General features: G+C 37.1%; 1 protein-coding gene across 1 annotated transcript; it reads left to right on the forward strand.

Moving 5' to 3' along the window:
• Positions 1–5,677: 5,677 nt before the first annotated feature.
• Positions 5,678–18,781, forward strand: PDK4 (pyruvate dehydrogenase kinase 4). The gene is made up of 11 exons (XM_007982108.3): positions 5,678–6,106; positions 7,110–7,251; positions 8,501–8,572; positions 9,334–9,518; positions 9,678–9,764; positions 10,217–10,294; positions 12,578–12,654; positions 14,472–14,570; positions 14,768–14,878; positions 15,173–15,286; positions 16,501–18,781. The coding sequence occupies exons 1-11, from the start codon at positions 5,977–5,979 to the stop codon at positions 16,639–16,641; spliced, it is 1,236 nt and encodes a 411-aa protein (XP_007980299.1). The 5' UTR covers positions 5,678–5,976; the 3' UTR covers positions 16,642–18,781.
• The last annotated feature ends 5,356 nt before the right edge of the window (positions 18,782–24,137 follow it).

Consider the following 24,137-nt stretch of genomic DNA (forward strand, 5'->3'; position numbering starts at 1 on the left):
TAGATTCTGCCAATTGCCTTCCAACAAAAATTTGCCAATTTCATCCCCACAAATAATATAGGAGAGTGTTCATTTCCCCAGGCCTTGCCAACAAGGAGATCTTACCAACCTTTTCTTTATTTGCCAGTCTAATATTAGAACAATGGTGTCTTATTATCCTTTTACTTTTTATTTTCCTATTAACTCATTAGTTTGAGCATGCTTTTATATGCTTAGTAAACATTTGTTTTCCTTCTTCAGTTGTTTTTCCATTTCCTTTATTCACCTTTCCTTACTAACATCAAAGGCAAACATCAAACACAATTGAGAAATTTCTTGCAGGGGTAAAAACAATGCTTAACCTATATTTGAAACTGATGCAAAATTCTTCTTATCTTTCCACGAAAAGTCAAGATGTGCTAGCTTCAGGATTTGCTTCCTTTTCTTTCCAGATAACACTGGAGCCACAAGTGCAAAAAGAAGAATGAACTCATTTGCTATGATGTAGGGAAAAGATTTTGGCCTTGATATGAAACAAAGGAGGCCAAGAATGAAACAAAGAGCTGCTCCAGCAGGAACTATTGTGCACAGAAAAAAGTAAGATATAGCTGTAGGCTGATAGAAGAAGGGAGTCTTGTATAAAGAAACTGGGGACAGAATCTCACCCATCTATCTTCACTTCTCAGCAAAGACTTAATAGCCTTTGGGTTCTCATCTTGCCTTCACGGTAATTTAGTCATGACTCTCCTATGGTTTTTCATTAACTCAAAGTGTTCCCAAACAAACCCATCACTTGCACTACTGGTCCATCCTCAGTCAACTTATCCTTTTCTCCTGACACTTTTGACTTCCCTGCTTCTATCAATTAAATCACCTCCTCCCAGCGGTACAGGTTTAGAGTATTAGAGAACTTTAAAAAAATTCTTCATTATCAGATTTGACAAAGCCTAGAGATACTACCAACAAATGGCTCTTTTCAGTCCCTCTCCTCGCTGCTCCAACACCTTTCTTCTTTGTCTTCTATGAATATCTGCTCCTTCTTTATAAGTCAGATGACCTATCACTTCCTCCAAGGAAGCCTCGCCTGGCTGCTGCTTGTCCCCCAGTACACATACTGTATATGCAACATGCTATTTTTTTAGATTATTTTCATGTCTTTCTCCCATCTTTGAAGACAAACTATGCCTTCTTCATCTTTATGTCCTCAGCATCGATCACAGTGTCTAGTACATAGTGGGTGTTCAATAAAGTTTAGTAGAATTATTTAACTATTAACAAATTTGAACAGAAAACACATTGTTTCCTGATTTAAAGGCTTTAACAGTTCCCTGCTGCCTACTCTAGTAATCTCATAGTCCTCATACTAGCATTTCAGGCTTTCATGAGATAACTGAATCTTCCTTTCCCTCTGCCCTTAGGGTACTCTAGACAGCAGCCAGATGAAACTAGTCATTATTTCTCCAATGTATCTCTAGCTCCTACATCTGTGCTTTTACTCAGTCTTGGACAATTTTCCCCACTGTCTACCAATTACTTGCCAAAATCTTGCTCATCTTTCTACAGCCATCTAGAATGCCAATTCTAGTAGTATTTCCTGATCCCCAACATAGCTCTTCCTCCAGACACCCCAGATCACGCTTAACATATCCACTGTCTGGCACCATCACTATTACCACCAATACCACCACAATCAACATTGCCCATGGCATGAACCTTTCTTATGGGCTCTTTTTAAAATGCGTTTAATTATAGCATTTTACCCTGAGGATTAAATGAAAATCTAGTAAATTAAAAAATAATTAGTTATTGTTTTCTATCATCTGCTAATAATCTGAGGTGCATGAGAGCAGACGTTTTTGCACCCATCAGGGCACCTACTCCAGCTCCTGGCACCTAGTATCCTCTAGGTTAACAGTAACTATAAGAAACATCAGAGACCAAATTTTGAGTTAGGTCCTGCTTTTCCCAATAGCTTCACCAATATGCTTTCACCAGTGTTCCCTCTCAACCCCAGTAGAAGCTCATTCCCTTTCTTTTAATTGTCATTTACTCAAGGAGACTTTCCCTGACCACCAAATCTAAGGTAGTTCCAGCCTATTACACTCTTCACAATCATTTTCTTCTTAGCCCTTGTCCTATCTTAATGTATAGGCTTATTGTCCGTATGCTTTTGTAATGCCAATTTCCCCCACAAGTCTATCATCTCCATGAGGGAATAGATCATGACCACATGGTTCCCTACTGAAACAGTCATCTCTTAAATAATGATTTGTCTCTTACATATTCTGTAAATATATTCTCCAAGTCTGCTGTTCATATTTTAACTTTAATATTCTATGGTCAAGTCTGTTAATCTTTCCATCATGTCTTTGGAGTTCCTGTTACATGTATTTTAAATTGCTTTCTTGGAATATGATCCTAGAGGTGGAAAAATTGAATAGAGGTCTCTTTAAGTGATCTGACCGATTTTGTCAAATTGGCCATCCTCCACCCTCTGGAAAAAGTGTGATTTGCATTCTGAAAGTTCTACCAGTGGCCTTATGTTATTAGATTTTTCCAGGCAAACTGAACAGAATTCATTTAATGCTAGGTAAGGTGCCCATGGAAATTTTAGGAATCAGGTATCGTAAGCAGGGATGTTATGTTCAGCATTGTATGCAAGGGAACAGCTTTGATTACTTCTTCTACTCCTTAGCATTAGTCATTTAATAGTCTTCTCATGGTTTACTTTTACTCAAATGAATGCATGGATCTGTCATACCCATTGCCCCCAAATAATATTTTTGTTTCACCTCTGTCCCAACCGGATAACCTCCAAGATTTGTGTTCAACCTGAAAAGAGAAGTGCCACTCTTTTCCCAGGTCACTCTCTAATCATGGTAATACATAGCATCTTAGCCAACTGGGTAAACAACTTGACCTGACCTTTCTAGGCCAGCCATCATGAATGCTGCCAATTATAATAACAGTTCCCATCATACAGAAATGACACAGAAGAATGCAATGCACTGTGACAGTAACTTGGTAAATATTATTAGAAGGGATGACATAGAAACAAAATTTTGGTGACCTCAGTTCACATTTAGCCCTAAGTTATCTCTGTGAACATCATATGATTTCACCTGATCTTTAATGAACCCACAGCACATAGAGTAGTAGTGCTGGGTAAAATGTACTTGGGGACATGGGACTTTCCTAAATTAGACTGCCTGTAAAGCATAATTCCATGGCCTTTCCTCTGAAAATCAAAGTATAATTCTTTGTAATCTATATTTTTGCCTATTCCAGGTTCCACATACAGTGAGAAAAGCAAATGCATGCTTTACTTTTTACTTATGTTGTTAGGACCCAATCTAAGAAAAAGAAGGGATTTTTACCTTAAATTTACTTGCTTCATCAAAGAGATTCTTACTTAGTTTTTTGGCTACTTGAACACATTTCTTTGCTGCATCAAGCTATGCAAATATTTAATAAAGGATTCCAAGTACAAAAATATAAATAATAGTGGCATTGAAACCTGTCGACAAGTGGAGATGAAATTCCCCATATTCCCACATATTCCCACAACTATTTCAGCTTCAGATAAGTGCTTGAGCTGTTGTGTTTTTGGTTGTTTTTCTGTCTCACTCAAGTGCAACTGGTAGAGTCTATACTTGGATCATCCCTCAATATTCTCTTAGAACCCAGGTCCCATTCTCTTCATTGGAAGATCATGAATATTGCATGTCTTCACACAACTGTTTCTCAAAGGTCTGAACAAAATATTTGGTCATAACAGGAAGTCCCAAATTCTAGACCATCTATAGGTAATGTATAGACAATGGGGGAAATAATAGGAGAGCTAATACGATGCCTCCACACAGGCCACATAACTGGCAAAGGGTTTGCCAGGACTGTTTCAGATCCCTCGTAATGGTGGTTGATTTTAGAGAAGCAAAATTGATGCCTATTAGACATCCAAATGGAGAAATCAAATGGGCAATTGAATAGAAGAATCTGGATCTTGGAAGAAAGTTCGTGCTAGAGATAGAATTGGAAATCTGCCCTGTGATTTAATGCAGTCTCCTAGATGAAAAGGGCAAAGGATGACAGCAGAGCCTAGGATCACTCATGACTTTCACAGCGGCCCATTCTGCTTGTAAATGTAAGGGCAGGCTGGGCGCGATGGCTCACTCCTGCAATCCCAGCACTTTGGGAGACCAAGGTGGGTGGATCACTTGAGGTCAGGAGTTGGAGACCAGCCTGGCCAACATGGCGAAACCCCATCTCCACTAAAAATACAAAAATTAGCTGGATGTGGTGACGTGTGCCTGTAATCCCAGTTACTCAGGAGACTGAGGCAGCAGAATTGCTTGAACCCGGGAGGCCGATGTTGCAGTGAGCCGAGATGGCGCCACTACACTCCAACCTGGGAGACAAAGTGTGACTCTATCTCAATAAATTAATTACTTAAAGTAAAATAAACGCAGAGGGATGAGGTCAAAATGGGTCTTTTATAACAAATTTTCATTTTTAACACCCCATTAGTTCCCATTCTATTACTTTTGTAACCAAATCTCTTACTCCCAACTTTCCCAAACAGGGTGGTTTCATTCCCTCGGCCTTTTAAGAGTGTCAGGAGAGGAAACGGAGGTTAGTATGAGACTTTTATGACAGGATAATGTGTCTCAACCATTGTCATTAATTTAATAAATACTGAGTAGTGAAAAAGTAGAAATCACAAAGATGCATCAGACAGGGTCCCTACCCTGATCTCTTTCAGGAAAGGAGGTAGTCAGAGAGGGATAATATAAAAACATAAATAGCTATAAAATAATACTATGAAAGACCAAGGCCTTATTTGGAAGAAGTGGGGAGAAGTAATCAAGGAAGGCTTTTTGCAGCAGACAGCTTGTGCCAGACATTTGAGGGTAGAATGGAATGTCTCAGATAAAGATTTGGAGTAAGGACATTTCGTACAGGTCAGAGTGAACAAATTCTCTGATCACAGCAAAAGGTAAGGCAAACTGACAAATTGATCCCTTTTTAATTTTGTTTTTAATTAATAGAACTAAACCTAACGGAAAGAATGTGTTGCCGGAGAAGAACGAATTGATGTGGCCTTTTATTACCACAGGAAAAAGTAAATGTATTTGGGCAGCCCCTCAAGTCTCAGCAAAAGGAACGTACAGTTCCTGCCATGTGCCGGTCTCTTCTGAAGAAAAGGGGGCGGTGGGGGTGGGGGCGCACGTCTTTAGGTTGTTTATTCCTTTCTCTCTGTCCAGTGGCAGAGAAGCCCATACTTTTGAACGCAGCTTGTTGGCTACTGTAAACAGCCCTGCTCTGAGAAAGGACCAATGAGCGCTCGGAGCCCAAACTCTTCGAAACAGTTTGTGGCCAGGAGTGCTTGACATTGAGACAGCCTCCGAGTTGTAAACAAGGACGAGCCTGGGCGGGACCCCAGCCCACGCGACTTGGAGCCCTGTCCCAAGAGGCTAATCTTAAGCCCACGTTGCCCCAGATACCTGCTTCTGCTTCCTCTTCCCTGTTCTTCCCACCCTATTCCCCTCACAGCCGCGGGCACCGGTGCCAGGGCACTCCGTGGTCACCGGGTCAGGCCATTTCTGCGGGGACCGCGGCCAGGGGGGCGGGGCCCCTACCTCTTTCTCTGATCTGATTGGCGCGGCCTGGAGTTCAGGGCGCGTCTCCAAGTTCCAGTGACGACCTCTGTTTGGGACTCGGGGGGAGAGTGCGGGGAAACAAATAAAACCTCGGGCGGCGGCGGCTGGTGGGAAGACGCGAACTTGAGTTTCAACCCACTGCATCTCCGACTCGCTGCCCAGCCTCTTCACTCCGCGGCACCCTCAAACCCTAGCCCAGGCCCGGGCGCACGAGACAGCCGGCGCACCTGCAGTCCTCGCCTGGACGCACCGTGCCCCCTCGGAACCAGGCTCTGCTCCGAGCAGCCTTCGCCCCTCAAGCGAGCTACAGTCCCTGCAAGGCCGGGTGGGCGTCAAGATGAAGGCGGCCCGTTTCGTGCTGCGCAGCGCTGGCTCACTCAGCGGCGCCGGCCTGGTGCCCCGAGAGGTCGAGCATTTCTCGCGCTACAGCCCCTCCCCGCTGTCCATGAAGCAGCTACTGGACTTTGGTGAGAGGGGACACAGGGCCCAAGCTGGGTCCTGGGGATGGGGAACTGCCTTAACTTTCAGCCTCTGGAGAGGGAGGCTAGGCTCAAGCTAAAATAACTAGGGTTCACATTGCTGCTGAGCCCTGGAGCCTCGACGACAGCACACCTTTCCTTTTCCTAGATTTGGTTACTTTCTGACAGGGGTGCCGCCAGGTCAAGGCCACCTGCAAGCCTGTCGACACTGGATAAGGTTTGACTTCATCTGCACACTCTTCTTTCTGACCCGTTCTTCCAGTCAAATTACTTTTTGCTTTCAGTCACCGTTTAACAATGGACTGGAAACTTTTTCCCCTCCTTCACAGCATAGTACTGTTTGGAGAAGATTCTGAATGGTATTAAATAGCCTCAAATTAATAGATTTTATTCCTTGGCCAACGGCATCCTTCCACAGGGTACATCTCTCTGCATCCCTACAGATTTGTCTGTCATTATAGCTTTCTATATATTTGCATTATTGCTGAAAATATTTACACATTTGTTGCAGTAATCTTATAAGGAAAGTTTCAAGGGTTTAAATGTGATATCATTGTTCTGGAAATATTACAGCTCCCACTCCAGCCTCTTATCCCGCATCTTTCATGTCCACACTCATTAAAGGATGTTGTGTTGTTGACATTGTGGTGTGACCGAATCCTGCAGTCTTTCAAAAATGCTAAGAACTGTGGGATATTCTTACTTCTTGGAAGTGAATCCTCTTCAAAAAGAGAAGACAATAATTATCCTGTATTTGTCACTTTTTAAAAGAAAGAAGAAAGACCAAAGGAAAGGAAGGAAAATAGGAAGACAGGAGACAGTCAATTAAGAAGACAATCGCCCCTGAATTATCAATTAACAGTAACCCAACTGAGAGTGAAATATAATTTTATAATATATGTGTGTTCAATATTTGATAGTCAATGCTATTTAGATATATCATTTAGACACACCTTTTTCCCAAAAACTAAATTAATTTCGTTTATTATAGGTTCAGAAAACGCATGTGAAAGAACTTCTTTTGCATTTTTGCGACAAGAATTGCCTGTGAGGCTCGCCAACATTCTGAAGGAAATTGATATCCTCCCGACCCAATTAATAAATACCTCTTCAGTGCAATTGGTTAAAAGCTGGTAAGTGGTGAACCATATTGAAGTCTCTAGTTTTGAAACAGTTACCCGGGTATGAATTCTTATACTACGTTAACATCATAATTGGAAAACAGGTGATCTGTCTGAACGGTAATTACTTTTGAAAGATGTAGGGATTTTAAAATTGATTTAGGATAAGTTATCATTAGGGAAGCTATAAAACTATAAACAGACATTTTTACCCTGAAAAAGTCGACTACTTTATAATAAAATTTTGAGTTCTAGGATAAATTGGAAAAATAATTGGCATGCAATTTTAATTTTCAATTATAGAAGAGTACTTTCAATAATAAGAGTTTGATATTGCAAAAGAAATCCTATGCCTAGAAACCAATTCAAATGACTACTATTGAGGGGAGGCCTAATCTTTGTCACTTACAAAGTGATTGGCAGAGTGGGCTCTGGGTTCAAATCCTGCCTCTGTCACTTCTAGTTGTGGAATCCTTGGCAAGTGTCTTAAACTCTTTATGCCATTGAGTTATTATTCCCATCTCTCATTAAGGAGAGTAAAGTATATGCCTCAGAGGGATGTTTGAGTGTAATGAAATGAGATAATCCATTAAAAAAAGAAAGAAAAAACCACTTAGGACAGCAGCTGGCACACAGCCAGCAGTCAGCAAGTGTCAGTTGTTATAATCTCATTTTATAAATGAAGATACTGATGCTTAGAGATGGTAGGTAACCCCAAACAGCAAATTTTTGGATCACAGAAGCGGGATATGCACAGGTGGCAGACATGCATGAGAGCCTTATCTTAATCCACTGACTGCACAGCTTTTTGTTCACTGATTCAAGAAATACATGTATTATATACCTATAAGACAATTACAATCTAAAACATATTCAATCTGTAGTATTTACTTTTGCAGTCAAGACTTATACTCTTCTATGAATGAATGTAGTAGAAAAAAATAAAAAGCTTTAAAAAAGTTATTTCTAAGTATTATTGCTAGAAGAAATGAAAATATCTGCCAAATAAAATAGGAAACTGAGTACTGACCTGAAATAGTTAAAGAAACATTTTGCATTAAATTTTAAGTTTGAAAGTCAAGGACTAAAAATTATAGCATTTAAAATTTTTATTATCTTCCAAATGTTCTGGAGGAAAGTTTTAATTTTGAACATAATGCTTACTTTCTCTTTTAAAATTATTTGAAAAAGTTATTCTATTTTCAGCCATTTGTATCTGACTGTTAATTTTAAAACTTAAAGCACACCTGTTTCTTTACAGGTATATACAGAGCCTGATGGATTTGGTGGAATTCCATGAGAAAAGCCCAGATGACCAGAAAGCATTATCAGAGTAAGCTCTATGCATTAGAATAAATGTTTAAAACTTTGGTTCTTTCCAGACAAATTCCTAAGATATTTTTAGACCTAAATTAAAGGAATTCAACTCTGAATAATAAATCACTACCCCCTTACACATGACAAGTTTTGGCTTGTTGGATTTTTAGAAGTGAAGAAATATGGCATTGAAAATGATGCTAAGTGTGAAGAAATGATGCTAAGTGTGAAGGGGACTCATTTTTGTTCCCCCTAGGGAGACCTATTTTTACTGTAAATTTACTCCAATGATTAGATGTGCAGGAGGATTTACCATTACATAATTTTAATACATTTCAGTGTCGTTGGAGATTAAACATTTTCTTTCAGAGTAACTGATAGTTTCTAGCTACCTAAATAAGAATCTTTTCTAAATCTGACAAGAAATTTTGAAAGTTTTTTATAATGGCATTCTAGAGTCATCTCTAGAATGATGATCTTAGATATTAATCGTTAGTTTATAAAAAGAATACTTAATGAATACATCTGATGAATGCATTGGTTATAAGGCTAATAGTTTTACATATAAGTTAGAAACAAAATGAGTCTGTTTATGAAATTATCTCCTCTAGTGGAAGAATCTGTGGTGAGATTACTAATAAAGGACTAACGTTTTATCATTTGATTTGTTCACATGAGTAATGCAAAAAGATCTTTAGCCTTCTGTGAAGTAACCTAAGGAGTATAAGTGAATGAAATGTATTTGAACTTTTACTAATCATAAATATTGTGGCTTAGCTTTGTAGATACACTCATCAAAGTTCGAAATCGACACCATAATGTAGTCCCTACAATGGCACAAGGAATCATAGAGTATAAAGATGCCTGTACAGTTGACCCAGTCACCAATCAAAATCTTCAGTATTTCTTGGATCGATTTTACATGAACCGTATTTCTACTCGGATGCTGATGAACCAGCACAGTAAGTTAGCTCATCATGATCATGGTATATAGACATGGGTGTAGAATACAAGGCATACTATAACTAGATGTTTCACTAATCAGCAGGTCACATTCTCAGTGGTAGTACTAATCATTATCCTGAATTTTATAACAATATTTTGTTTTTATTTTTCAACAGTTCTTATATTCAGTGACTCACAGACAGGAAACCCAACCCACATTGGAAGCATTGATCCTAACTGTGATGTGGTAGCAGTGGTCCAAGGTATGTTCTATATTTCTGCATTTCCCTTACTGAAAATGTACACTGTATGATTGACATATCTATAATTGAGGTGACTCTGCGAATGAATTTATGTTCACAGAGTGTTCCATTTTATTTTATAAATGTTATCGTCAAGGTCCTTTCCTTTTGAGAGTCAGCAGTATAAACATTCCTTTAAAATATTATTTAAAAATCCAAATATAAGTGACTAACGTGCCATATTTTATATATTGTATTTAATCTCTGAAGTGCACTTATTTGTATTGCTAAAACTGCAATGCAAACACTGTCTTAATTTTTCTTCAATAAAATATTAAAATATATTTTTATATACATAAACCTGTACTTTAGTGCATATTTTATATTAGGGTGATACGGACACTGAAGATTAATTGAGAACGGTACTTGGCATAAATTCACTTCATTGTTATAAAAAACAACTTCTATTCCAGATGCCTTTGAGTGTTCAAGGATGCTCTGTGATCAGTATTATTTAACATCTCCAGAATTAAAGCTCACACAAGTGAATGGTAAGTTTTAAGTAAAATATATTTTAACCTATGGAAAATTCTGTATTCTCCTAATACGATTTTTTTTGTAAATATAAAGCAACTTCTGTGTTCCTTTTTTCTCTTGCCTAGAGTTTGTACACGTTTTTTTTTGAAGACAAGGTTCTCTTTAACTGGAAGGCTCCAATTCTGCCTATTCAGTTGCTAATGAGGATTCATAAAGAAGAATGTTTTGAACAAATAATATGGGATTAAAGTAGCAACTATTTTCCAATATCGTAGATCAAAGAAAGATTACTTGCTGTAGAATATGAGGATATGAGGGATAAGGAGACCAGAAGTAGGGAGGATATAGCTGTGGAAATATCCTCTTAAAGAGGTTACCCATAAGACCTGGAAACAAAAATACTTTAAATTTCACTGTAAGAAATAAGCCAGTGACAGATGCATTATTCCACTTATATGAGATGTCTAAAATAGTCACACTCACAGCAGCAGAGTGGAATGGTAGTTGTCAGGGGCTGTGAGGAAGGGGAAAATGGGGCGTTGCTATCCAACAGATATAAAGTTTCAGTTATACAAGATGGATATATCCTAGAGTTCTGCTGTTCAACACAGTGCTTATAGTTAATGATATTGTATTGTACACTTAACATTTTGTTAAAAGGGTAGATCTCATGTTAAATGCCTTCACCCTAATACAAAAAAAAAATTGCACTATTGGTTTAGACTACTGTTCTGGAAGCAGAACATACTTCAAAAAGCTTCAGCTCAACTGGGTTCAGTGGCATACACCTGTAATCCCAGCATTTTGAGAGGCTGAGGTACAAAGACTGCCTGAGCCCAGGAGTTCAAGACCAGCCCAGGCAATAAAGGGAGACACTGTCTCTACAAAAAATAAAAATTAGCCACGCATGGTGGCACACACGTGTAGTCCCAGCTGCTCAGGAGGCTAAGGTGGAATGGTCACTTGAGACCAGGAAGTCAAGGCTGCAGTGAGCCGTGATTGTCCCACTGCACTCCAGTCCAGGTGACAGAGTGAGACCCTGTCTCAGAAAAACAAACAAACAAAACTTCATTTCTGACAAGGTCTTCCCATACTGTCTGAATGACTGAAGTGATTACATGATGAATGAAAGGCACTATTTTCACCCCTTCCCATTCTGTTCTGATAAATACTTGCATCTTAAAACAGTATATTTAAATTGGAATTACTTCTTTTTTCTATTTAAAGTAAACATCTTTCTCAAGTAATATTTATACAGCAACAGTTTGTTTATGGTGAGAGTTAAAATCAAGTTGCTCAAAGAGTAGCCTAACAGATTAGGGACATGCAAATGTAAGTAAACACTAAACTAAAAGTAGAAGAGCAAATAAAGAATGGAACATATCTCTGAGCATAAACAGGGTTGTTGCATAATACTAGTAGATAACTGCTAGTAGATAAACTGCTCCAACTGTTTGACAAAATAAACAGGGGCTTGTGCCAGACCTTGTGTTTTCTGATTCAAACTTTGCCAAGGCCTGGAATTCTGAAGAATAATACTTTTATTTTTCTTTTATGTTTTTTTTTCTAATTTTATTTTAGTTTTTATTTTTCTTTTCAAAAAGCATTGAGAGGTTTTTGTTTCTCTGTTTTCTTTATCCTCTTGGTAAAATTTGAGCATATTTAGCATATAAGATTTAATGTTTGGGGGATACAAAAAAACAAGAAAAATCAGGTGTGTTATTTTACCATGCACTAAAAATATGAAAATTATAGTTAGCATTAATTTCAATATTATGCTATAAGCACAGTTTTTCCCTTCTATCTTAAAATACATATAATTTTGACTCTGAAATTGTCCAGTACAAAAGTGGTGAAAATAGAAATAATCCACAAAATCTAATTTGTAGCACTATTCTTCCACACTTACCCAACTTCATACATTTGTGGAGAAATACAAAAATTAATCATATGGAGCAAGGTGGTTCATGCCTGTCATCCCAGCGGTTTGGGAGGCTAAAGCTGGAGGATCGCTTGAGGCCAGCAGTTTCAGACGCACCTGGACAACATAGTGAGACCCCATCTCTACAAAAAAACAATTAACCAAAGAATACTATGTAGCAACTACAATAACATTTTGTACATAAGCCAGTAGTATTTACTGTTTAAGTGGGAAGGTTCTAGGGCAGGATTTGGGGAGGGAGAAGATAGAGAATATGCCAACCCTCTTGAAGTCTAAAATGTCAATCACATGAATGTGGTGGTTTATTTTAGTGAAGTATTTGTTTACAAAATCTTCATGAATTTTATTTTTCTAGGAAAATTTCCCGACCAACCAATTCACATCGTGTATGTTCCTTCTCACCTCCATCATATGCTCTTTGAACTATTTAAGGTACGATACTTCACAATAATTGAAATTTTACCTTTTAAAAAGGTTTAACAGTTATATTTTTATCTCCTTTATTATTTGCCACAAAACAGGAGCCTCAATAGCTTTTCCCAAGAATGCTTCTAGTCCTCCTAGGAGAAAGTAACTACACAGTCAGTGTTTGACGAAGTACATGTAGCTCATTGTAGCATCAACACGTATTTGAGAATGCATCATACAATTCATGATGTGTCAATGCTTTAGAGCCAAGAGGAGGTTCCTATTATTTTTTCAGGTGTCCATCAAAGCACCAGTCATTTATTCATTCATTAAGAGAGGTCATGGGGTGAATGTTTCCGTGAATGAGGCCTCGTTACCTCCACCCCCAGAGGCTGGTCCAACTCCAAACTCAGAGGTTCAGGTCCAGAATTCCTGTAGGTGGCATGGCCCCATTCAGAGTCCAGAATGTGCTCAGAGCAAAGTCAGTACTTCCTTCAATCATCTACTTTAAAGTGCATATGAATCACATGGGGACTTTGTTAAAGTGAAAATTTTGATTCAGGAAATCTAGAGTTGGGCCTGAGATTCTCAATTTTGAATAAGCTAAGAGGTGATGCTTCTGGTCCAAATGCACACTTTCCTTAGCAGGCCTGTTGAGCTGTCTTCTCAAACTGTAGTGTGCATTGGAATCACCTGCAGGACTTGTTAAAACACAGATTCTTGGGCTCCACCACAGAGATTTTGATTCTTTAGGTCTGAGAATGTGCATTTCTAACAAGCTCTCAAAGGGTATAGATGTTACTGGTCTGAGGCAGCCCGGGGCTAAGAATCAAATCCTTTCATGCATCCTAAGATCAAATTAAATTAAGATCAAATTGAACTTAAACCAAAAAATAGAAAAACACCTTAAGCTTTTAGATGCTTCCCAAGAGTCCCCTGAATTGGAGAGAAGGAAGGCTAAAAAAAAGTGAAATCTGGCTCTAATTCTGACATAACTCTTTCCAGAACTTCCCGTTTCCTAACTTATTCTAATATTACTGCTGTGAGGTATTGATTGTACTACAAACATCTGATCTACTTTATTTCACTCCACCTAATGACTAGAACTTAATATTATATAAAAACCAGGAAGCAGAAAGCGGATAGGTGGTGAGAAAGGAAAATGGGTTAAGAAAACCAAGACTGTATCTGTATGATATTCAGCCAATAGACTGAAAACTTCTTTTAGTTTGCTCTGTGTTAAAGGACAAAGGATACTTCTTCATTGATTTGATTTATTTTTAAGTTGAATGATGCAACTCATAGAGTTATTTTGCCATCATTGGTGAAAGTTAGATGATAATCAAATGCAAACTGAAATTTAATTTAGAATTATCAACTGTCCTCTTAAATAGTAACAACCTTTTCACAGCAAGTTTTATAAAAGCCAATAAATCGGTTCAGTGATTCACTGTTCATTTGTTATGTAATAGTCTTTGGTGCTTGGATGTAAAATGTAATGGAAAGACAGAAAAGGGAGAGCTAGGAAATGGACTATAAAAACCAATTTCCACATTTAAATTAAGCTTACAAATAAGAACTTGACAGCTAGCAGAATTGTTTTTCCATTAGACATTACTCCCAGGAGCTATATTACACAGTAAATGAATATTTTTCGTTATACATCCTACATGACACATTCATAAATGGCTATTTACAAAGCTGTTTTACTACTAACTTAAAAAAATAGGAACTTTGAATTACCCTCCCTGTGCTACTTTTATTTTAAACATTAAAAAAACAGATATTTATTGTCTCTCATTCCTCTGCCATTGAATTCCTTACGGTTTGGTTTCCTTTAGAATGCAATGCGGGCAACAGTTGAACACCAGGAAAATCGGCCTTCCCTTACACCAATTGAGGTGATTGTTGTCTTGGGAAAAGAAGACCTCACAATTAAGGTAACCATTCTCTGTTTTTCTTTTGGTGTCTCTTGAGAGAATTAAATAGGGTCAATAGTAATAAAGCTCTCTGCTTTTTGCAATAGATAACAGTCATATATGCCAGGTGCTTTTTAAATGAAGGAAAGCCATTTTTATTTAGACAAATAGACATTGTTTTGAATGTGTGGCTCTGATGACTTGTGTGTTTGTTTTAGATTTCAGACAGAGGAGGTGGTGTTCCCCTGAGAATTATTGACCGCCTCTTTAGTTATACATACTCCACTGCACCAACGCCTGTGATGGATAATTCCCGGAATGCTCCTTTGGTAAGAACAATTATTTGGCTAAATTAATCTCAGCCACCTAGTTCTAAATGTAGAGCAAGGATTGCAAGGGATTATTTAGACAAGTTCATCAATTTAGTAAAATCAGACATGAAGGATATGAGAATGCATGATAAAGCAAGCTAAAAATGGTGAAACAAGGGGTGTCTGATTGGAAGTAGAAGATATTTATTTAGGTTCTAGGACATTAGTATCAGTGAGGACAGTAATTTCCTATTTGTTTGTATTTCAGTGATCACGTACACTTCTTTACCTGATAACATCTCTCTTCTCTAGGCTGGTTTTGGTTATGGCTTGCCAATTTCTCGTCTCTATGCCAAGTACTTTCAAGGAGATCTGAATCTCTACTCTTTATCAGGATATGGAACAGATGCTATCATCTACTTAAAGGTATCCCTTGAATTCAATAGCAAAATCCTATTTCTAAAACCATTGCTGCTTTTACAGCCCTCAGTGCTATGGTCCAGAGTGAATTCCCCAAACTGAGTTAATGCAAATGACCACAGGTTATTCTATTCTGTTTCTGGGTGTGTGTACATTATCTAATATGATAACTTACCAAAGAGGAAGCTGGGCCATACTACCTGCCTCAAGTGAAGCAAAATTGCTTCCCGAGAAGTGTTAATACATTACCAAAGTTTCAGAATGAGGACATGCTATTGCAAATTTTTTAAGGCAACTCCTTTTGGCATCTATGAGAGTAGCTGTACTTTTATTTTACTTAGATTTGTGGGAAGTATATGCTAATAATGTAAATAACAGATATCAAGATACTCAGGACCTTAAGCTGACCTTGTTAGAAATCCTGGGAAAGGAAAGCTGACTGTTCGCAAACTGTCAGTGGGGTGCCAGACATTCACTGTTTGAACTTAAAAACTTGGTGCATGTTGGCCGGGCTCAGTGGCTCACGCTTGTAATCCCAGCACTTTGAGAGGCCGAGAAGGGTGAATCACGAGTTCGGTAGTTCTAGACCAGCCTGGGCAACACAGTGAAACCCCATCTCTACTAAAAATACAAAAATTAGCTGGGCGTGTTGGCGGGTGCCTGTAACCCAAGCTACTGAGGAAGCTAAGGCAAGAGAATCGCTTGAACTCAGGAGGCAGAAGTTGCAGTGAGCCAAGATGGTGCCCCAGCACTCCAGCCTGGGGCAACAGAGCTAGACTCCGTTTAAAAAAATAAATAAATAAAACTTGGTGCATGTTTTTCTGTTTCTGGTAAAGCCTCAATTTCTTTGTTAAGAGCACTGTCTTGATTCTGTTCATCATTTGCCAACTATTTCAACTGAAAATATATTTACAGATATTAGCAACTAAAACATTAAACTTTCAGGCTCCCATTTTTTGCATTGGAATTACTTGCCAAATGGCCTTTGATCACCTGAAACAGTTAATGTATTCACTTCTTAAGTGAGCAAAAGCCTTCAAACTATTGAGAAAGAGCAATAGACTGAGTGCAGACACCAGTGTGCTCTTATTACTGTATCAATTAAATGAATGCATTTGAGTGTTTGGATACTTACCTCTGAATGTATTTTGAATAATAACTTCAAGTGCAAATTATGCTATGCATAATTTCTTTGGTCTCATGTTTTTCCCCCCTTTTAGGCTTTGTCTTCTGAGTCTATAGAAAAACTTCCAGTCTTTAACATGTCAGCCTTCAAACATTATCAGATGAGCTCTGAGGCTGATGACTGGTGTATCCCAAGCAGGGAACCAAAGAACCTGGCAAAAGAAGCGGCCATGTGAAGAGGGACACTCAGGACACTTTATGGGATCAAAGTGGGTCTGCACCAGTGCTGCTTCCTGAATGTTTGTGTGTGAACCCTTGTTTCCTCCAAAACAAACAACAGCAACGAAAACTCCTTAATCAGAACACTGATCCAATGAGGATTGGAGCTTGTTTCTGTGACCCAGGAGAATTTAGTGCAAGACTACAGGAGTTAACAGATGGTCAGCTACTTATTTTTTTATGTAGAATAACTCATGAGTTTATATAAAATCCCAAAGAAATAAGCCTCAGTTTTCCATCTGTTTTTGATAACAAGAATGAGAAAGGGAGTGAGCGTGAAGATGGCAGTTAGCAGTTTCAGTAGACTAATATTTTAGGCCTCTTGTTCACATCAAAAGATTTTGGTGTCAGAATACCAGCATTTTCCTGCCATGCAAAGGATTAAAACTTAGTTTACACTATGTGGTTAGAAATGTATGTAAATGTACATTTTGAACATATTTATGTGCTCTGGAAGGAAGGGCTGGTGACTAAAATAAGGTTTACGCTGAAAGAGGAGGAATTTTATTCAAAGCATTCAAACATTTTATTCAAATGTTTCAAAATTCAAAACATTTTATTCAAGGTTGCAGTGAAGGCATCAACTTATGTAAAATCTCAGAAGGAAGGGTCCTCTGATAAAAACACAGCTCCTTTATTATGCTGCTTTTCCTGTTTACTTTACACACTAAGTGAACACTTATTGTCAGGTGCCTGGTCTTGAGTGAATTGTTAGATGTGCACTGAACTCAGGATGTTGGGGATTGGAGAGAGAATTGCCAAAGTAACAGCAAAAATATCTCTTACTTTGCTTTGCTTATAAATAAGTCAGCAGATTGGAAAAACTAGTGTTAGTGAAAGAAATCACATGTTCAGAGCCTAACTCAGTAAGAAGGGGTTTTCCCTATCCTGAAATGATGGTAATCCAAAGGCATCCATTTTCTAGGCTTAAAAGATATATTTTTGATATATTTAATTATATTCTGTACACTCCAGCATTAATATGTCTATTTAAAAATTTCTAATTCTCAAATGACTCAAGAACATTAGAATTTAAGTACCTTTTAGAGTGATTTTTTAAAACAAATAGCCTGGACGTAAGAGATTCTCATGTGAGCATGCTTTCATTTGTGAATCATTGTGACTGAGAGCTAACGAATGACACCTGAAATGCATATGGTATTTTTGCGAGAGTTAAGGTATAATTTGAAGGTTGGCAGGCAGTTGCACTGAATACTCTTAGAGAAGAAGGAAGGGAAAAATGAAAGAAGGCAGGAAGGAAAGAAAGGATATAGGTAGAGAGGGAAGCAGAAGGCAGGCACTTTTCTATTTTCCCCACAAATTATTTCAAAAAAAGTCTGTATTTTCATGCATGTGTCATTGGCAAGAGGAAGAGCTGGTGTTTTTGAAAGCAGTATGGTTTCTTTAAATGGCTCTCACTCTTAAAAGATAGTAGGCTTTTATGAGATAAACTTACCTGTGTCAATTAACATTTAAACTGGCATATAGAAAAAAAGGAGGATTTTCTGCATTGTAAAATAATCAGTATGGTTTATATGTTGAATTTGACATTTGTGTGTAATTTTGTGGTGGCCTAGTGTTGTGGTGCTTCTGGTAATGGTAATAGAAGCTCAACTATTTTTTTGTGGATTTCAGATTTTATCATCAGAAGTCCTAGACAGTAACATTTCTTAATGGTGGGAGTCCAGCTCGCATTTCTGATTATACAAAACAATTTGCAGCAGGTTATTTGTCATTTCAGTTTTTTACTGAAATTTGAGCTAAACATTTTTACATGTAAATACTTGTATCTACCAAAGATTTAAATCAGTTGATTAATTAATTAACCTAAACACTGTGAACTATCTTTAAAACACTAGAAAAAAGAAATGTTAGTATTTCAATTACATTAATGGTGCAAATGGATTTTGATAAAATAGAAATAATCTACATTGGTATTTGTGAAATCTGTGGAAGAGCTTTAGGGTTTCTAGTAGAAGGATACTGAATACTCAGGCCCACTTAAATTATTAATGTATACATTGTGTTTTTGTCTTTATGCTATGTACAGAGAAATGTGATAATTTTTTATAATAAATATTTTTTATGATAATAGAAGACATTGTCTTTTAAAGTTCTTTTCTCGCTTTACCTCAAGGTACTAAGAATTTGAGTTAAGATAACACAGTACAGTGGTGTGTTTGCCTATAAATTTGTATACAATAATCATTTTTGCAATGCATATATTCTCTGCATATTTCTGTAAATTTAAGGTTTCATTTTATGTCTGAGTTTGCATACAAACAATGGAATATCAAAATAATTAGATAACTTAGGTTCCCAATGACTTCTGGATTAAATGTCAGAGTAATAACAAGGTGGAAATAGGATAGAAATTACTAAGTTAAATTGTGGTATGTATTATCTTTGCTCTCTTTAGTGCTTTTCTTTACTATTTTAATCCTACTTTATCATTAGACAACATCCTTTGCCCACCTTCCTAATGCCCTTTTTGGCAAGGTTCTACAAATGGGTGGCTGGGGTGGGAAGGAGGGAAGAGAAGGAGGAAAATAGATTAGAATTAAATGATAACAGTGGAATGAGTTTGCCGTAACTAAATTATAAATCCTGTCAAAATAATCATATTTGAATCAAAAATGCCATTAGCCTAAGGCATTAGACCCTAAAAATCCTATAGTAAGGTTGACATTTTACCTTTAGTGAAGTTGACAGTGAGACTCTCTATTTCCTTGACTGCCTTCATTTTTTCTGCTTCTGTTGAGGAAACACTGCACCATGTGTAGCTAAGAGGAGCACGCACCTGCACACACGCACAAGATCTAGCTGTACAGTTTATTGGACCAAGCTGCCAGGGAAGTAGGGAGTTAGTGCACTCCACAGTCTTAGAATCTTCACTCATGTTCTCTTAATAAGTGTAAAACTTTGAATCCTACAACTCTCCATGTCTGCACACATATATCTTTTTGACTCAAGTCAATGTGTATGCTCCAAAGGAAACTAATTTTCAAGTACCATCAAGTGGGCCAAATTTCCACCAAAACTATCTTTAGACCATTTCTCTCAAATTCCACATTTGGCTAGGAATAGTGTTTGATCTCAACCACCAATGCATATGCAAAGAGAGAGAAAGAGATCATTGTGAACTAGTAACCTGGGCATCAACCGTGATAATTCCTTTATTCTCCTACTATACTTTCAGGGATGCACTTACATTTAGATGTATACCAACACTGAAAATGTGTGTGAAATCTCCTGATCATCTTGGTCTGTCCTGGTGGAAGAATTAAGAGACTTTTATAATTTCATAAAAGCCTATATAAGAGTCCTACTAGGAACACCTAGAGCAGTAGGGTTCTATCTTCATTAGCATTCCATCCACATATGTCTTTTTTTTAAAAAAACATTTATCCTTTTTTTTACCTTATATCGCAGTTACTAGGCACTCAATAAACATTCACTGCCTAAATACATAAATGAACACATGAATAAACTTCTGGCCATAGAACAGTATCCCTGCGTTTAAGGATAGATTGGAACTCTGTGTTAAGTAATAGTACATCGAAGTTTATAAGATCTCATGCTGGAAGATGTATTAAAGAAGTTTTATAATATTGCAGACACTCTGAGATATGTTTCCAAACCAATTAAACTGCAACTCATTTTTGTTTAATGTCACTTTCCATCGGTGGCCTTTGGCTGTGAAATTATTACATATATCACAAGAAATTAAATAATGGCTAATGTTATCACTACTAAGGAAATTTCTTGAGCAAATGGGCCAGGGCTTCAGATTTTATGAGTATTCTTTCTTTGCATTTACCTTGGACTCAGATGAAAACATATTACCATCCATACATCATGGCTCCTTAATGGAAATGAATAACTGTCTTTTGATGGGATTTTTCAGTTCCTGCCCAAGTGCAAATAAACATTAAAAGCCACTCAAAACCAGCAGAAATGTCAGTAACCTTGAAAACATGTTGAATCTATTAAATGATGTGAAAATGATGTGAGCTGTCTTAATAAATCCAGCAACAAAATAATAAAGCTCATCAACGAATCATGAGATATCATTTTCATGTTTACTGCTACCATTAATGTAATGGAAATTACACATGACTGGTTGTCAAATAATGCAATATAGCTAGAAATTATTTATTGGTATACTGTTTTCTATACATGTAAAAGGATGCTTTAATATTTAAGACAAATAGTCTATTGAGTGGCAAAATCTAAGTTTTTATCCATTTCATATAGCTATGTTATTTACTATGTTTCTACCCAAATATAGACAGATAGATAGCGATATAGATAGATATTTGGTAGAATTGCCCTTGATTCAATCTTTTTCTTTTAAGTTCATTTTTAAAGATGATGATTTTTATTATAAATTGATTATTAAAAACAGAAATAGACTTTAAAACAAAAATATTTTATCATGTTCTTATGCAATTATCTTTACCTATTTGAGTTTCAATCTTCTCCTCTACCTAAATGGGTTTTGTACAAGAAAGGCATGCCAAATTCTAAAGTCTCTGAATGTAAGTTTTCTAGTAATTCTTTACTAAATACCCTGCCTCCAATCTCTCTTCAGTCTACCTGCACTATAATGCCAGATTCATTCTCTTAAACCAGCCTTCTCATAATATTACTGTCAAGCTCAAAATCCCTTACTGGCTTCCCAGGGCCTAAGAATCTGAAATGTATATGATATTTACAGTTTTATGCACTTCAACCTTACAATTTATATCTTCCATTACTGAACCATTCAGAATACTATTTTCTAAACATGTAACAAACATGTTTCTTTTTGCTCATTGTAAATACACCTACCTGAAATACCCTTCCTCTGTTCTCTGTTTTTTTACAATCTTCTGGGCCCAGGTTAAATCTGACCTTCATGGACTGGGCATGCCAACCTCTTGTAAACTCTCACATGGTCAGGACAATTTTAATATTTATAACTGCTAGGGGTGCTAGTTACATGTTACAGATAGGTATAAAGTCCGGAAGCCCAACTAGATTTTGTGTTCCCTGCAATCTAGGACCATGAGTTATACATACCTACGTAGAGACCATGACATTAAGCCTGTCTTGCGAATAGTAGATATGAAAAAACATTTCATAATTGATATGTTTTCGATGAGTTGGAAAGACAGAGAAAAGCAATGGAATAATCTCTAATTGAGCAGTTTATTCTACTGACTTAAGACCAATGCAATCCATCTTAGTACTTTATAATGACCCTCAGCATTTCTTTTTCAATTTGGGAAGGATTTATGCTTGTTTCCAGATGGATCATGGCTGTAATATATACACACACTAATTTAAACCTTTTATTTCAGGATTAATACAAGGTTTTTGCCCTCAAGGAGTTTAGCATCCTATTGCAAATTTGAAGAGTCAAGATACAAACATGTAAGAATTTAAATTGTGGCCAAGGATTTTTATAACACTCCAAGGCAACAATAGAGAAGATACCATAATACCATATATATATTTATATATATACACACACACACCATATATGTATTTATATATTTATATATATACACACCATATATGTATTTATATATTTATATATAATACATATATAATACCTATATATGTATGTACCTATCATAAAATATATATACCTATATATATAGAGAGAGCCAGGTTAATGCACTCATGTGAATTACTATAAAAAATTTAAAGAAAGAAAAGTGATTTCAGACTAAAGTGACTAGGTGAAAAGAAGACAATTTATGTACGGAAAATGGAAAGAAGAACTTTGAAGAAAGTATCTGGAGAGAAAGTTGGAAAGGTAAACGGGAGCTCAACTGAAGATAGTTGGAATGTCTGGATGTGGCACCTGGGGTATCAAAGAGATAATAGAATGGTAAAAAGATCCAAATCGCCCTGTTGAGTAAAATCTCAAGACCATGTATATTGTCAGTTCATTTACAAAATACAGTGTAGCAATTAGTACAACTTTCTGAAATGAGAATGTAATATTCAGATAACCAAAGAGAGCATTAATATATATTGATTGATGAGTTGAAACAATGGATTTGCACCCAAGTGTCGTAGTTGTCAGACATATAGACTCTGGAGCTGGACTGCCTAGCTTTCCATCCCAGCTCTGCCACTTCATAGCTATTGGGAGTTACATAATTTCTCTCTTCCTCAGTTTTCCGATCTGTAAAATGGGAGTAGTATTATAGCCTCTTCCTTATAGGGGTGTCATGAAAATTAAAATGAGCTAATATACATAAAGTATTTATAACAGTGCTTGGCACATAAGAAATATTATATACATGGCTGGGTGCGATAACTCATGCCTGTAATCCTAGCACTTTGGGAGGCCGAAGCAGGTGGATTACCTGAGGTCAGGAGTTCGAGACCAGACTGGCCAGCATGGTGAAACCCTGTCTCTACTAAAAATACAAAAAAATTGGCTGAGTGTGGTGGCTGGCACCTGTAATCCCGGCTATTCGGGAGGCTGAGACAGAGAATTGCTTGAACCTGGGAGGCAGAGGTTGCAGTGAGCTGAGGTCGTGCCATTGCACTCTAACCTGGGCAACAAGAGCAAAACTCTGTCTCAAAAAAACAAACAAAAAAAAAAAAAAAAAAAAAGAAAGAAATACTATATACGCATTAGCTATTTTATCAATAATACTATTTAAGCATTAGAGACTGGATCCATATATTATGTTCTTAAACAAATGAGTTGATTGCAATAAAAATAAAGTATGATCTTTAAGATAGGAAGTCACACAGTGTAAGCAGGCAATGTATCAGTGATAGTAAAAAATGTGTTCTAATACACCCTATTGCTTGTTTGTGACTCTTGGGTTCAGTTTTTAGATCAAAGTATGGTCTGTGACCTGAAACTGCTGAGGAAGGCTGAAACCTGTTCAGACAGGGATCAAACCGAGACCTTGGCCTCTTCAGTAATGCTATCCAACTAAAAACTGGGTGGATGGTGGTGCCATGTGTTACTTAATGAGATCTATTAACTCTTTTAGGTCCCATTGACAGCGCTGTAAAGCTGCACCTCCCTGAACACAGAGGAGAAGCTGGCTCACTACACATTATAAATATATATCTAGACAGCCTAACACAGCACTTTGCCCAGAGCGCACTCTCAATAATTGTTTGTCTAGCGGATGAAAGGAGGCTTAAGCCATTAAAGTAACAATTAGGCTTCAGTTGTTCCCTAGACAGCCTCTTTCCCCTTCTAAATATCATATTTCATCTTGTGAAAGTAGGACCTTAGAAAGATAACGAAAGCAAAAAAAACAAGGTTCTTTAAAAGCTTTGAAAACAGTACCCCGGCTTGTTAGAAAGTAGAAAATATTTTCTTACTTTTTTCTTAGAATATCTGACAATAGTTCTTTGTAACTAAAAATATACCTTGCATTTTATGTAGAATCTGATGTTATTCTTTTTATGTAATTCAGATAGTTTC

The sequence above is a fragment of the Chlorocebus sabaeus genome, chromosome 21 (assembly GCF_047675955.1).
Source record: "Chlorocebus sabaeus isolate Y175 chromosome 21, mChlSab1.0.hap1, whole genome shotgun sequence".
Classification (NCBI taxonomy): Eukaryota; Metazoa; Chordata; class Mammalia; order Primates; family Cercopithecidae; genus Chlorocebus; species Chlorocebus sabaeus.